At 50.4% G+C, this 13,878-nt stretch overlaps 1 protein-coding gene across 3 annotated transcripts in view; it reads left to right on the top strand.

Moving 5' to 3' along the window:
• COP1 (COP1 E3 ubiquitin ligase) overlaps positions 1-13,878 on the top strand; it is a 204,952-nt gene that overhangs the window by 176,941 nt on the left and 14,133 nt on the right. Inside the window, exon 19 of one of the 3 annotated variants that reach the window (XM_064148124.1) lies at positions 1,144-1,236. The exons of the other annotated variants lie outside the window; for them this stretch is intronic. Within the exon in view, the coding sequence (XP_064004194.1) occupies positions 1,144-1,179 (36 nt within the window). The 3' untranslated portion in view covers positions 1,180-1,236. Of the gene's footprint in view, positions 1-1,143; positions 1,237-13,878 lie in introns of those variants that run through there. 3 annotated transcript variants of the gene reach the window in all.

Genomic DNA, 13,878 nt, shown 5'->3' with positions numbered 1-13,878 from the left:
GCTAGATTGTGTGGTCCTGCTGTGGCAGGGGGGTTGGACTCAATGATCTCCTTGGGTCCCTTCCAACCCCTAACATGCTGTGATCCTGAGGAGTAGTGGAGCTGGGAAGTTGCATATTTAATTGCTAATTAAAGTTATTCTTTAGGGGAGGACAAGTTGCAGGGAGGTGAATGAGCACACCAAGGAGAGGCAAAAGGGAAGGTGGATGACAGAACAGGGAACATCCCTGCAGTAAGAGTTGTGTCAGGTTTGGATGATTCATATTTTATCCCTTTCACAATCCATGAACTTGTCTACAGACATCCTGCATTTTCCTCCTGACTTTAGTCTCAGTCCTTGGTGGGTTTCTTTTCCCCATCCTTTGTTTTTTAAATCTCAACTGTGTCTCAGCTGCTGGATGACCCAATGAGTTCTGGTACCTCAGGTGCATTTGTGTTGCTGCTTTCACTCCTGCGTCTGGATCCAAAAGAGCTTTGGGTGGCTGGGATTAGGGAAGCAGGCAGCAGAGCACAGTGGAATCCTCTGGATGATGCAGAGTTCTTTATTGTCTTATGAGCAGTTCAATCTGCAGCACAAAGGCAGAAAGAGGTCATGCTTTGCATTTATTGTGCCCAAGCCAGAAAGCTGCACTCTCAGCATTCGTAATATCTAAGGCATGGCTGTCTTGGAATCAGAGAGTCAGCCAGCTTGGAAGAGACCTCCAGGCTCAGCCAGTCCAACCTAGCACCCAGCCCTGGCCAAGCAACCAGACCATGGCACTAAGTGCCTCAGCCAGGCTTGGCTTCAACACCTCCAGGCACAGAGACTCCACCACCTCCCTGGGCAGCCCATTCCAATGCCAATCACTCTCTCTGACAACAACTTACTCCTAACATCCAGCCTAGACCTCCCCTGCACAACTTGAGACTGTGACCCCTTGTTCTGTTGCTGCTTGCCTGGCAGCAGAGCCCAACCCCACCTGGCTACAGCCTCCCTGCAGGGAGCTGCAGACAGCAATGAGCTCTGCCCTGAGCCTCCTCTTCTGCAGGTTGCACACCCCCAGCTCCCTCAGCCTCTCCTCACAGGGCTGTGTTGAACTGGATGAGTTTGGAGGTCTCTTCCAACCTGGTTGATTCTATTCTCATCTATTCTATTCCTTTCTAGGCAATCTGGGATGCTGTCTCGCCACCCTCAGGGTAAACCATCTCTTCCTCATATCTAGTATAAAATCTTTCTCTCTTAGTTTAAAACCATGTCTTGTTACAGCATTCCTTAAATAAACCCCTTGTCTTATGCAGCAAGCTCTGGCAAAAATCTCTCTCTCTCTCTGTTCTAATGGCTCCTCAATTTAGGAGAGATGTTGAGGTGCTGGAAGGTGTCCAGAGAAGGGCAGCAAGGCTGGTGAGGGGCCTGGAGCACAGCCCTGTGAGGAGAGGCTGAGGGAGCTGGGGGTGTGCAGCCTGCAGAAGAGGAGGCTCAGGGCAGAGCTCATTGCTGGCTACAGCTACCTGAAGGGAGGTTGTAGCCAGGTGGGGTTGGGCTCTGCTGCCAGGCAAGCAGCAACAGAACAAGGGGACACAGTCTGAAGTTGTGTCAGGGGAGGTCTAGGCTGGCTGTTAGGAGGAAGTTGTTGTCAGAGAGAGTGATTGGCATTGGAATGGGCTGCCCAGGGAGGTGGTGGAGTCTCTGTGCCTGGAGGTGTTGAAGCCAAGCCTGGCTGAGGCACTTAGTGCCATGGTCTGGTTGCTTGGCCAGGGCTGGGTGCTAGGTTGGGCTGGCTGAGCTTGGAGGTCTCTTCCAACCTGGTTGATTCTATTCTTGTCTATTCTATTCCCTCTCCAGACAATCTGTGCTGCTGTCCCACCCCCCTCAGGGTAAACCATTCCTTCCTCATACCTAGTGTAAAATCTCCCTCTCTTAGTTTAGAACCATCACCTCCTTGTCTCGTTACAGCAAGCTCTGGTAAATATCTCTCTCTAGCTCTTTTTTAAGCCCCCTTTAAATACTGAAAGGCCTCTGTAAAGTCTCCCTGGAGCCTTCCCTTCTCCCAGTGGAACAACCCCAACTCTTTCAGCTCTCTTCATAACAGAGGTGTTCCATCATCAGCCCCTGCTGCCTGCAGGTCCAGACTGTAGCCATTTTTCGTCACCAATCTCAACTTTATCAACATCTTTTCTCCTTCATAATTTTCCTGCATGCCTTGGTTGGGGGAAAAAAATATTTGCCCAGTGCAGTTTGGAAGCAGTGTTTTGAGGAGAGCAAGCATCCTATTTGTCAAGGCTGGAGAGAAGGCTACGTGGTTTGGTCCAGCTTGCCTGGCCTGGTCTGCATTGCGGGAGGCTTCAGGTACGTGGTGTTGCTCTTGATCCTGTTATGGCATTAGCTGGATTGGATGGTGGGGGAGAGCAGCAGGCTGGGAGTTCTGTTAAGATTAATGGAAGCTTTTGTTTTACCTTAATTAAACTTCCACTCCTTAAATCAAAGCTCGCTTTCCTAAATAGGTGTTACGTTATAAATAGCTGTGAGGGTTTGGGTGTTACCCACCCCCTACACCACTCATATGAAATCACCCAGACTAAAGCCTGCTGAGCTGGAAATTAGGGAATGAAGCTTTATATTTACAGCTTAGCACAAGATACAGGCAGATATTTATAATATATACAACTGTATGTAGAAATAGCCAAGGTAAAGGTGATAGAGAAACACAACAGCCCTCCCAGAAACCAGAGTACCCAGGAGGGGCTCCCAACCACCCTTCACTCTGATGAAATCACCCAGAGTAGACTCAGCTGAGCTGGAAATTAGAATGAAGCTTTATATTTACAGCTTAGCACAAGATACAAGCAGGTATTTACAGTATCTACAGCTACAGACAGGAATATACAAGTTAAAAGTGATAGAGAAACACAGCAGCCCTCCCAGAAACCAGAGTCCCCAGGAGGGGCTCCCAACCACCCTTCCCTCTGATGAAATCACCCAGAGTAGACTCAGCTGGCTGGAAATTAAGGAATGAAGCTTTATATTTCCAGCTTAGCACAAGATCCAGGCAGATATTTACAAAAGAGTCCCCAGGAGGGGCTCCCAACCACTCTTCACTCTGATGAAACCACCCAGGCTAGACTCAGCTGGCTGGAAATTAGAATGAAGCTTTATATTTACAGCTCAGCACAAGCTACAAGCAGATATCTACAGTATCTGCAGCTACAGACAGGAATATCCAAGTTAAAGGTGATACTGAATCACAGCAGCCCTCCCAGAAACCTGAGTCCCCAGGAGGGGCTCCCACCACCTTTCCACCCCTCTGCCTTATCCCAGAGTTTGCCTTGTGTGCAAAGTGAGTTTGGAGGATCAGCCAGGGGGGTTAGGAAGCAGAAGGCTTAGTTACATAAAAAGCAGGTTAGGGGGAAAAGTACAGGCACCAGCTGCAGCAGAGAGCCACTGTGGTGTCTGTGTTTTGTGTTTTTATCCATCTCAGCAAGCCTCTGAGTGCAGCAGACCCTCACCACCAGTTCCATATCACAGCCTGGCATCTAATTCTTCTCACCAAAACATTCCAGCTAGCCTCAAATTAGCACAGTAGGTAGAGGTAGAATTTTCTGAAGCTTATACTCATGCTAACATCAACCTTTGTGCCTTGATTTTTCTCTGCAAGAAACAAATTTGTCCTCCACTCTGAATTTCCCCACCTCCAGCTTTGCTCCATTCCCCCCAGTCCTGTCCCTCCCCAGCTTTTTTGTAGCCCCCTTCATATCCTGGAAGGCCACAAGAAGGTCACCTGGGAGCCTCCTCTGCTCCAGACTGCACAGCCCCAACTCTTTCAGTCTGTGCTCACAGCAGAGCTGCTGCAGCCTCTGAGCATCCTCCTGGCCCTACTCTGGACACTCTCCAGCATCTCCACAGCCCTCTTGTCCCAGGGGCTCCAGAACTGGATGCAGGACTCCAGGTGGGGTCTCAGCAGAGCAGAGCAGAGGAGGAGAATCACCTCCCTGGCCCTGCTGACCACACTTCTGCTGCTGCAGCCCAGGCTCTGCTTGGCTTTCTGGGCTGCAAATGCACACTGCTGGCTCCTGGTGAGCTTCTCCTCCAGCAGCACCCCAAAGTCCCTCTCCCCAGGGCTGCTCTCCAGCCACTCACTGCCCAGCCTGGATTGGTGCTTGGCATTGCCTCCAGCCAGCTGCACGATGCTTTTGCTTGGTCAGAATTCAGTTGCTTTAGCATAACCCTTTTTTAAACATCTGTTTCAGGCCAGGTTTAGAGGTGGAGGTGATTTTTCATGAGGACAGTGCAAAGAAGCTCCCACTGGCAGGAGATCCAATTTGGTAGGTGTTGTCCAAGCAGACACTGAGTGACAGCTTCCTGTCCCAGAGAGCTGACAGCCAAACGGTATAAAATGAGCAGCAGCAGAGTCTGAATCCATTATCAGATTTAAATAAATTGATTTCCTCAGCCCATCAGCCATCTCATGAGCTCCTGCCAAAGTCTTCCCCTCTTGCTGACCCAGCCAGCCCAGCTTGGCTTGGCTCAGCTCCCTTTGTCATTCCCGACATCTCCTAGGCTTAACCCTTTCTCCTGTATCGATTGCCACCCTCTAGGAGGGTAATGCATTCTTTGTTCTTCCACTTTTGACTTGAGGGCTCAGCATGAGGTTTTTCTTTCCAGCTTATCTCACTAACACTGGCAGCACATCTTCCTACCAGTTACACAGCTGCAGCACCTTCTCCAGAGGTTAGTTCAGGGCTTTATACCTATGGTAGCTTCAATGCCTTAATATCAGTCAAGCCTTTCTCTGCCTGGCCTTAGTTAGTCTGTTATTAAATCACCTGCACACCCTGCCTTACACTGGCAGCCTTGCAGGGACTGGTGGCTCTGTGGTTACTTTCATGTAAGCAACACTCTGTGTGCCAGGGGAAGTATGGGCTGGATGTTAGGAGGAAGTTGTTGGCAGAGAGAGTGATTGGCACTGGAATGGGCTGCCCAGGGAGGTGGTGGAGTCGATGTGCCTGGAGGTGTTCAAGACAAGCCTGGATCACAGGATCAACCAGGTTGGAAGAGACCTCCAAGATCATCCAGGCCAACCTAGCACCCAGCCCTGCCCAATCAACCAGACCATGGCACTAAGTGCCTCAGCCAGGCTTGGCTTCAACACCTCCAGGCACAGCAACTCCACCACCTCCCTGGGCAGCCCATTCCAATGCCAATCACTCTCTCTGCCAACAACTTCCTCATAACATGAGGCACTTAGTGCCGTGGTCTAGTTGACTGGACAGGGCTGGGTGCTAGGTTGGACTGGATGACCTTGGAGGTCTCTTCCAAACTGGTTGATTCTATGATGAAAGATTCCTCAAAACCCTTGGCTGGGTATTATGTTGGACCCAAGGCATTCAGCTTCACCTGGTAGACTACTGAGGCATAGGGTTGAGTTAGAATCATAGAATCTACCAGGTTGGAAGAGACCTCCAAGCTCAGCCAGTCCAAACTAGCACCCAGCCCTATCCAGTCAACCAGACCATGGCACTAAGTGCCTCAGCTAGGCTTTGCTTCAACACCCTCAGGGATGGTGACTCCACCACCTGCCTTGCTTGAGAAGAGCAGGGCTTTGTGCCCTTAGTCTGTTCAGGAGAGGAGAGCAACAGGACCAGATTCCTCATCAGCAAATCAGTAAACACTGTAACTCATAAGAGGCATGCTCATTAGGAGAGTTAGCTCTCAGCACTGCTTCTCTCTGGCCTTTCTCTTGGGCACCTCGTTGTGAACATCTGGATTAACATTGGGCACATCCAGCCAGGGACTTGCCTCTCTTTCCCCACACGTCTCAGCAGGATAAGGCTTTTATTTACCTCACCCCAGCATTTGTTACACTTAATTAATGTTGTAATGTGTCTGTGGTGCCTCTGATAAAATGTGCTATGAGAATGAGGAGTTGTTTTTACTGATTGGCTTGTTAATTAAATGTGCACATGGAAATGATTTATTGGCATTAGAGAACTAAGACTTAATAATTTACAGCATTAACGTCGGAGTGCTTGGGTCAGTTTTAAGCCTGTATCATTCAGCTACATAGAGACTGAAACTAATGGTGCTGGGAGGGGAAGAGAAGCAGGAGCTATACCAGCTAATGACTTATTTTGTGGTGTTTCTGTGTGAGGCCTAATTAATAACAGAATCTGAGCTGTAGTCCCTGGCCCAGGGAAAGCGCTGGCAGTACCAGCAGTGTGCTTGAGCTTCACAGAGGGCAGGAGATGGCATCCAGAAGTGATCCCTCTTGGTCCAGCTTACAGAAAACCATTTGTCAGCCTGCTGCAGTTGAGCACAGCAGCTGATTTGCAGCATTAGGTCTTGTATGGAGAGCTGGAGTGGGTTCAGAGGGGGGTGATGAGGCTGGGGAGAGGTCGGGCAAACAATCAATGAGGAACGGCTGAGGGAGCTGGGGGTGTTTAGTCTGGGGAAGAGGAGGCTGAGAGGGGACCTTATTGCTCTCTACAACAACCTAAAAGGAGGTTGTAGTGAGGCTGCAGCTGCTCTCTTCTCCCGAATTACTAATGACAGGACAAGAGGAAATGGCCTCAAGTTGTGTCAGGGCAGGTTTAGGTTGGCTGTTGAGAGGAAGTTCTTTCCTGAGCAGGTGGTCAGGCACTGGAACAGGCTGCCCAGGGAGGTGGTGGAGTCACCATCCCTGGAGGTGTCTAAGAGGTGAGTGGATGTGGTGCTTGAAGCTATGGTCTGGTGATGAAGGCTGCTGGGATGAAGGTTGGGCTGGATGATGCTGGTGGTCCTTTCCAACCATAGTGATTCACAGTGCTTAGATGTTGTGCTGAGGGATTTGGTTTGGTCAAGGGCTTGTCAGTGTGAAACTAATGATTGGGCTGCATGAGCTTGGAGGGCTTTGCCAATCTAAGCCATTCTGTGAGCCAGGAAAAATCAGGAAAGAAAGGAGATCTGGGGCATGGCTGCTGGTGTGGCTCACCACCTCCTGCTGAAAGCTGCTGGCCCAGCAGTGGTTTGTTCCTGTGAAGTAACCTGGTGTGTCAGTCTCTACCCATAAAGCTTCTGCCTCCTTCTATTCTTCTGTCCTCTCTTTTTTTATCTAGGCAGATGTTTCTGGTGTGGCTGTGGGAATGAGCTGTGGTTGACAGCCCAGGCAGGCTCTGTAGGTACAGATATGCCATCCTGGTGTATTAATGAGTTCAGGGATCCAGAAGTACAGAGCTAAGGAGAAAAGTGGAAGCAGAGTTACTTAATTGGGTACTGGGACTAAAGTGGGAGGTTAACCATCATCTCTTCCCAAGGGAGATGTGCACATTGATACTGGCACATTAGAGGCAGAAGTATTGGGGAGACAAGGAAGCTGTTCTCTAAGTAGGATCTTCAAAGGTGGATTCAGGAGACAAGGGAGGAGGATGGAGAAGAGGCAGTTGAAACTCAAGAACTGAGTGCTGGAAGGAGAGTTTTAATGAGCTGTGTCATGCAAGGGACAATGATCTCCCAAACACAAAAGCCCTGAAGGATGTGGGACAGATGGTCGGGGAAGGATGAAAGCCTTCTTGCACAAACTAGGGAATTGCTGATTCAAGTGTGAAAGGAGGAACTGAGCAGCTGAGGAATGTTGGATACAGTTGAGCTGGAAGAGAAAGCACTGACTTGGCAAAAAGGAGGAGGAAGAAGAAGAAGAATAGAGGAGGTTAGAGGTAGAAGATGGAAGAAATGCATCCTGAGTGTGAATAAAAGAGGTGAGAGAGCAACAGCTGAACGTGAAGCAGGGCTTAAGCTGGATTTTGCCCTTCACAGTAGAGCAAGGAGTGTGTTTTAAATTGCAAAGGAGCTGAGAGGTGTGGGAAAGGATGGCTTAGCACCTCTGGAGTTTCCCACCAACATCCACTCCTTCCCAGTGCAGCTGCTGGGAGTGGTGGTCCTTGCTCTGCTTCACAACTGGGCTGAGAAGCACTTGTGGTCAGCTGCGCTTGGAGGGTAGGCTGCTTGTCTGTCTAATTTGGGGTAGCTGGGACTGGAGAGGCTTTGAATCATAGAATCAGCCAGGTTGGAAGAGACCTCCAGGATCATCCACTCCAACCTAGCACCCAGCCCTGGCCAGTCAAGATGTTGAGGTGCTGGAAGGTGTCCAGAGAAGGGCAAAGAAGCTGTTGAGAGGCCTGGAGCAGAGCCCTGTGAGGAGAGGCTGAGGGAGCTGGGGGTGTGCAGCCTGCAGAAGAGGAGGCTCAGGGCAGAGCTCATTGCTGCCTACAGCTCCCTGAAGGGAGGCTGTAGCCAGGTGGGGTTGGGCTCTGCTGCCAGGCAAGCAGCAACAGAAGAAGGGGACAAAGTCTGAAGCTGTGCCAGGGCAGGTCTAGGCTGGATGTTAGGAGGAAGTTCCTGGCAGAGAGAGTGATTGGCATTGGAATGGGCTGCCCAGGGAGGTGGTGGAGTCGCTGTGCCTGGAGGTGTTGAAGCCAAGCCTGGCTGAGGCACTTAGTGCCATAGTCTGGTTGCTTGGGCAGGGCTGGGTGCTAGGTTGGGCTGGCTGAGCTTGGAGCTCTCTTCCAGGCTGGTTGATTCTATGGAGTGCCTCAGCCAGTCTCTGCCTGAGCACCTCCAGGGACGGCGACTCCGCCGCCTCCCCTGCAGCCCATTCTTCTCACGTTCTGCTGGTTTCTGCTCACAGCTCAAGTCCCTGATGCTTTTCTGTTGGCCTGCACAAAATCAAGATCTAAACCTAGCAGATTCAGGTCACATTTCTGACTAATCTCATGCAGATTGGTGGCTGCTGCTTCAGGTGGCACGTTTTGTTTCTGATGAGGCTTTGGAAAGAAGAGAAGCAACAGTGCTAGTAATGACAGCATAGTTTTTGTCACATACAGCACTGATGGGCAGGGCAACATGACCTTGGCTAGGGAGAGATTAAATTCATCACCTCCAGCATGATGCAATGACTGACTGCAAGGAGCAGGAGAGAGGGAGCAAAGGGGGAGCACACAGCAGTGGTAGGAGCGTGGGGCTTGGGCTGTCACACAATGTACAATGCTGCTGCCTTGTGTGAAATTGCTAAAGCAATGTTTGGAGGCTTTAAATATTAAGAGAGGAGATGCTAAAAGCTGTTTTCACTCGATTAATGGCTGGCTGTTTCCTCTGGGTATGCAGTATTGCTGCTAATGTGTTGGATGGTTATGGAGGTGGTGGGTTTGTGTTGCAAGCTGTGTTTATGTAGCGCTGCTGCTTTGGTCAAGGTCTTCAACACACTCTTTATGGGAAGTGTCTAAAATCCCAGGATATATGACCCCAGGAATAAGAAACCTTAGAGGCTTTGGCATAGATGGATGGGCAGTGGAGCTCAGTATTCCCCCATGCAGAGGAAAATGGCAGCAAAGCTGCTGAAGGGTCTAGAGCACAAGTCTTAAAAGGGGGGGTTGAGGGAAGTTGTTGAGCCTGAGAGTGGTGAGAGGCTGGAATGGGTTGCCCAGGGAGGTGGTTGAGGCCCCATGGCTGGAGGTGTTTGAGGCCAGGCTGGCTGAGGCTGTGGCCAGGCTGATCTAGGGTAGGGTGTCCCTGGGTATGGCAGGGGTCTTGGAACTGACTGCTCCTTGTGGTCCCTTCCAACCCTAACTCATTCTATGATCTTTTGAATTTGAGATGGAGGTGGAGACTGCTGAGAGTGATGGAAAGAGAGTGAAGGGAGCTCTGCAAAGGCAGGAGAACCAGCAAACGCTCACCCCGGGAACTGTTGATGTATTGCAGGAGACTGCCTCTGTAATTTAGTTGTTCTGGAACAGAACTGGTTTTGATGAATGCCTAATTTATTTAGAATTCAAGATGAGAATAACTTGTCAGGCACTGATTATTCTGTGTCTCCTGCAAAGCAAAGTACACAGCTCTAACAGCTGTTGCACACTCCCCATCAGGCAAGGTAGGGAGACATACATTAAAACCAAATTATGTTGGCATTAACCTCCCTCTCCCGAAGGGCAAATCATAGAAACACAGAAGCATTTTGGTTGGAAGAGATCTTTAAAAACATCAAGTGCCAGTGTTAGCCCAGCACTGCCAGGTTACCACTAAACCACCACATCTACATGGGTCTGATATCTCTCCAGGGATGGGGACTCTGCCCTGGGCAGCCTGCTCCAGGGTTTGACAAACCCTTTGGGGAAGAAATTGTTCCTGATGACCAACATCAGCTTCCACTGGTGCAGCTTCACAGAAGTACAATGTTGACAGAATCAGTCAGGGTTGGAAGGGACCACAAGAAGCAGCCAGTCCCAAGCTCCCTGCCATGCCCAGGGACACCCTACCCTAGAGCAGCCTGGCCACAGCCTCAGCCAGCCTGGCCTCAAACACCTCCAGCCATGGGGCCTCAACCACCTCCCTGGGCAACCCATTCCAGCCTCTCACCACTCTCAGGCTCAACAACTTCCTCCTCACACCCACTCTGACTCTCCCCACCTTCCAGCTTTGCTCCATTACCCCCACTCCTGCCACTCCTTGATAGCCTCAAAAGTCCCTCCCCAGCTTTTTTGGAGCCCCCTTCAGATGCTGGAAGGCCACAAGAAGGTCACCTGGGAGCCTCCTCTTCTGCAGACTGCACAGCCCCAACTCTTCCAGTCTGTGCTCACAGCAGAGCTGCTGCAGCCTCTGAGCATCCTCCTGGCCCTGCTCTGGACACACTCCAGCATCTCCACAGCCCTCTTGTCCCAGGGGCTCCAGAACTGGATGCAGGACTGCAGGTGGGGTCTCAGCAGAGCAGAGCAGAGGGGGAGAATCCCCTCCCTGGCCCTGCTGGCCACACTTCTGGTGCTGCAGCCCAGGCTCTGCTTGGCTTTCTGGGCTGCAAGTGCACACTGCTGGCTCCTGGTGAGCTTCTCCTCCAGCAGCACCCCAAAGTCCCTCTGCTCAGGGCTGCTCTCCAGCCCCTCACTGCCCAGCCTGGATTTGTGCTTAGCATTGCCTCAACCCAGCTGCAGCACCTTGATGGTGCAGAAGTGAGCAGATTGTACCTCTGCACAGCACTGTGTGCTTGCACACTTCCATTTCCTTCTGGCCTGGACTTTGTTGCCTCGTTGATCTTGTTTTCTCCAGAGCTGCATGCTGAAAAGAAAGGTCATGCTCAGGAAAAATGATTTCTCCCTTGGCTGGGAGATAGACTACTGCTAATTTGAGTGTGTCACTGGAGCAAGCCTTGGGCTGCTTTCCTCTGGGCATTCCATGTGCTCTGAATACAGAGACCTGAGTATGTAACAAACAAGCTTCCAGTTACACAGCATCTTCTTGTGCTGAGTTTGGCCTCAATAGGAGTAGAAAACCAGATTAAATGTAAAACCCCAAACTGAGCAGGCTGCACCTCCAGGGAGCAGGAGGGAGGAATATGTTCATGTGTTGAGAGTCCCAGTTAGGGAATGCCAGCTGTGGAAGCATCAGAAAAGTTGATAAAAGCAATTCTGGTACAAAGGTTAAAGCCTGGCATTTTAGAAGGGAGAAGGGAGGGATTCAAAGAGAGGTTGGATTTCTACCCTGCTGCTTCTCCTAGTCAGGTGTGCTTCATCTCGTGCAGAAGCTGAGAGCTCTGCCTGATGGGGGATGAGGGAAACACTACTTTGTTTGAAAGCTTTTTTCTCCTCCTTTATAGGCTCTCCATGAATACCTACATGAGAAGAAGCTCTAGGTGTGTGCATGGGGTTGTAGGCAAGGCAGTGAGTAGAAGGAGAGCCAGAGGAGTGCTGTCAGCTGCAAATCTGGGCTGATGCCTTCAGAAGATGCCTTTATTTTATTGTATGGGTGTCACTTTCATCACATTCATAAACTAAAACCCCCCAAAAGGCTGTGTGCTTGCAGCTGGATCTAGAAGGAAGCAGAGAAGAGACCATTTTTAGAGATACTGAGTTGTTGCTCTCTTTTTGAGGTCCAGATAAGCCTGAGAAGGTTTTATCTCTGTGTGTACAAAGGAATTACCTTTGGAATGAGATAAAAGTACAGTTCCTAAGCATTAAAAAGCAGGGTTTAGGCATGCATGTTCTCAGCAGCAGTGTGGCCAGCAGGAGAAGGGAAGTGATTGTCTTCATCATAGAACCAACCAGCTTGGAAGAGACCTCCAAGGTCATCCAGGCCAACCTAACACTCAGCCCTGGTTTCAGTTGGCAAAGAACCTCCAAGATCGTAGAGTAAATCATTGACAGAACACCACTGTGGTGTCCTCTAAACATCTCCTGCAGGGAGGCTGTAGCCAGGTGGGGTTGGGCTCTGCTGCCAGGCAAGCAGCAACAGAAGAAGGGGTCTCAAGTTGTGTCAGGGGAGGTCTAGGCTGGATGTTAGGAGGAAGTTGTTGGCAGAGAGAGTGATTGGCATTGGAATGGGCTGCCCAGGGAGGTGGTGGAGTCTCTGTGCCTGGAGGTGTTGAAGCCAAGCCTGTCTGGGGCACTTAGTGCCATGGTCTGGTTGCTTGGCCAGGGCTGGGTGCTAGGTTGGCCTGGATGAGCCTGGAGGTCTCTTCCAACCTGGTTGATTCTGTAACTCTATGATATCCAGAGGCCATTCCCTCCCAACCCCTACCCATGCTGGAATTTGGTGATTGTCCTTCCTGTTCACAGTTAATTTATGTCCTGTCTGCAGGTTACAGAGAAGAGTGACATTTGGGGGTGTATTTGCTGCTAGGTTGGACTGGATGATCTTGGAGGTCTCTCCCAACCTGGCTGATTCTGTGGTAAAACTCTGGAATAGGTTGTCCAGAGAGGCTGTAGATGCCTCCTCCCTAGAGGTATTAAAGGCCAGGTTAGATGTGGCCCTTGAGTGGCCAAGTCTAGTTGAGAGTCATCCCTGCCCATGGCAGGAGGTTGGAGTTGGTGATCACTAAGGTCCCTTCCAACCTAAGCTGTTCTGTTATTTTACCTACTTCATTTTACCTAGAAAGAGCATGAGACAAGGGCCCCTTGAGCATGAGCTTTTCCCACCCAGTGGCTTTGCCCAATGGACCAACAACCTTGCCTTGATTAGACTCCAGTTCCTTGGGGTGAGTGCTGAGGCTTGGCTGGCAGTGAAAAAGGATTGCTGACAGAGCAGCCATTTGTGAGCAAAACCCTCTGCTGGGGTGGGAAGGTGAGAAGTTGTTATGTTCAGGAATCCTAAACTGTGAATGCACTGAGCAAGCCTAGCTGAAAAGCTAGAAACTTCACACTTAGCTCAGGGGGGCTGTGCTGGGAGGCTCAGGCCAAGATGTTTATTGCTGCAGAAAAGAAGGGGGAGACAACAAGGGATGGAAACTTCCTGGTCTGGAACTGTTTATAGAGTCATAGAATCAGGCAGGGACCACAAGAATCAGCCAGTTCCAACCCCCCTGCCATGGCCAGGGACACCCTACCCTAGGTCAGGCTGCCCAGAGCCTCATCCAGCCTGGCCTTAAACACCTCCCTGGGCATCCCGTGCCAGGTTCTCACCAGTGTCATGCTGAACAACCTCCTCCTCACATCCAGCCTGAACCTCCCCACCTCCAGCTTTGCTCATTCAATGTTTCTATAGGGTCTGTAATGTGGTGTAAGTTCCAGATCATCACATGAATGCCTGCACTGTACCCTGCACTGCTCAGTCTGCTCCTCAATTACTGAGTTCAATTTTGAGCCCCTCACTACCAGAGGGATGTTGAGGTGCTGGAGCATCTCCTGAGAAGGGCAACAAATATGAAGGGTCTGGAGAAAGGGTCTGGTGAGGAGCAGCTGAAGGAATTTGGGTTGTTTAGTCTGGAGGAAGGATGCTGAGGAGAGGACCTCTTGGCTCTACAGCTCCCTGAAAGGAGATTGGAGCAGGCTGGATGTTGGTTAGTAGGAAGTGATAGAATGAGAGGAAATGACCTCAGGTCATGCTGGTGGAGATGTAGATTGGATATAGGAAGAAACTTCTTCATGGAAAGGGTTCTCTAACACTGGA

This window comes from Pogoniulus pusillus, chromosome 8 (assembly GCF_015220805.1).
Source record: "Pogoniulus pusillus isolate bPogPus1 chromosome 8, bPogPus1.pri, whole genome shotgun sequence".
Lineage (NCBI taxonomy): Eukaryota > Metazoa > Chordata > Aves > Piciformes > Lybiidae > Pogoniulus > Pogoniulus pusillus.
This window is presented reverse-complemented; position numbering and strand designations above follow the sequence as displayed.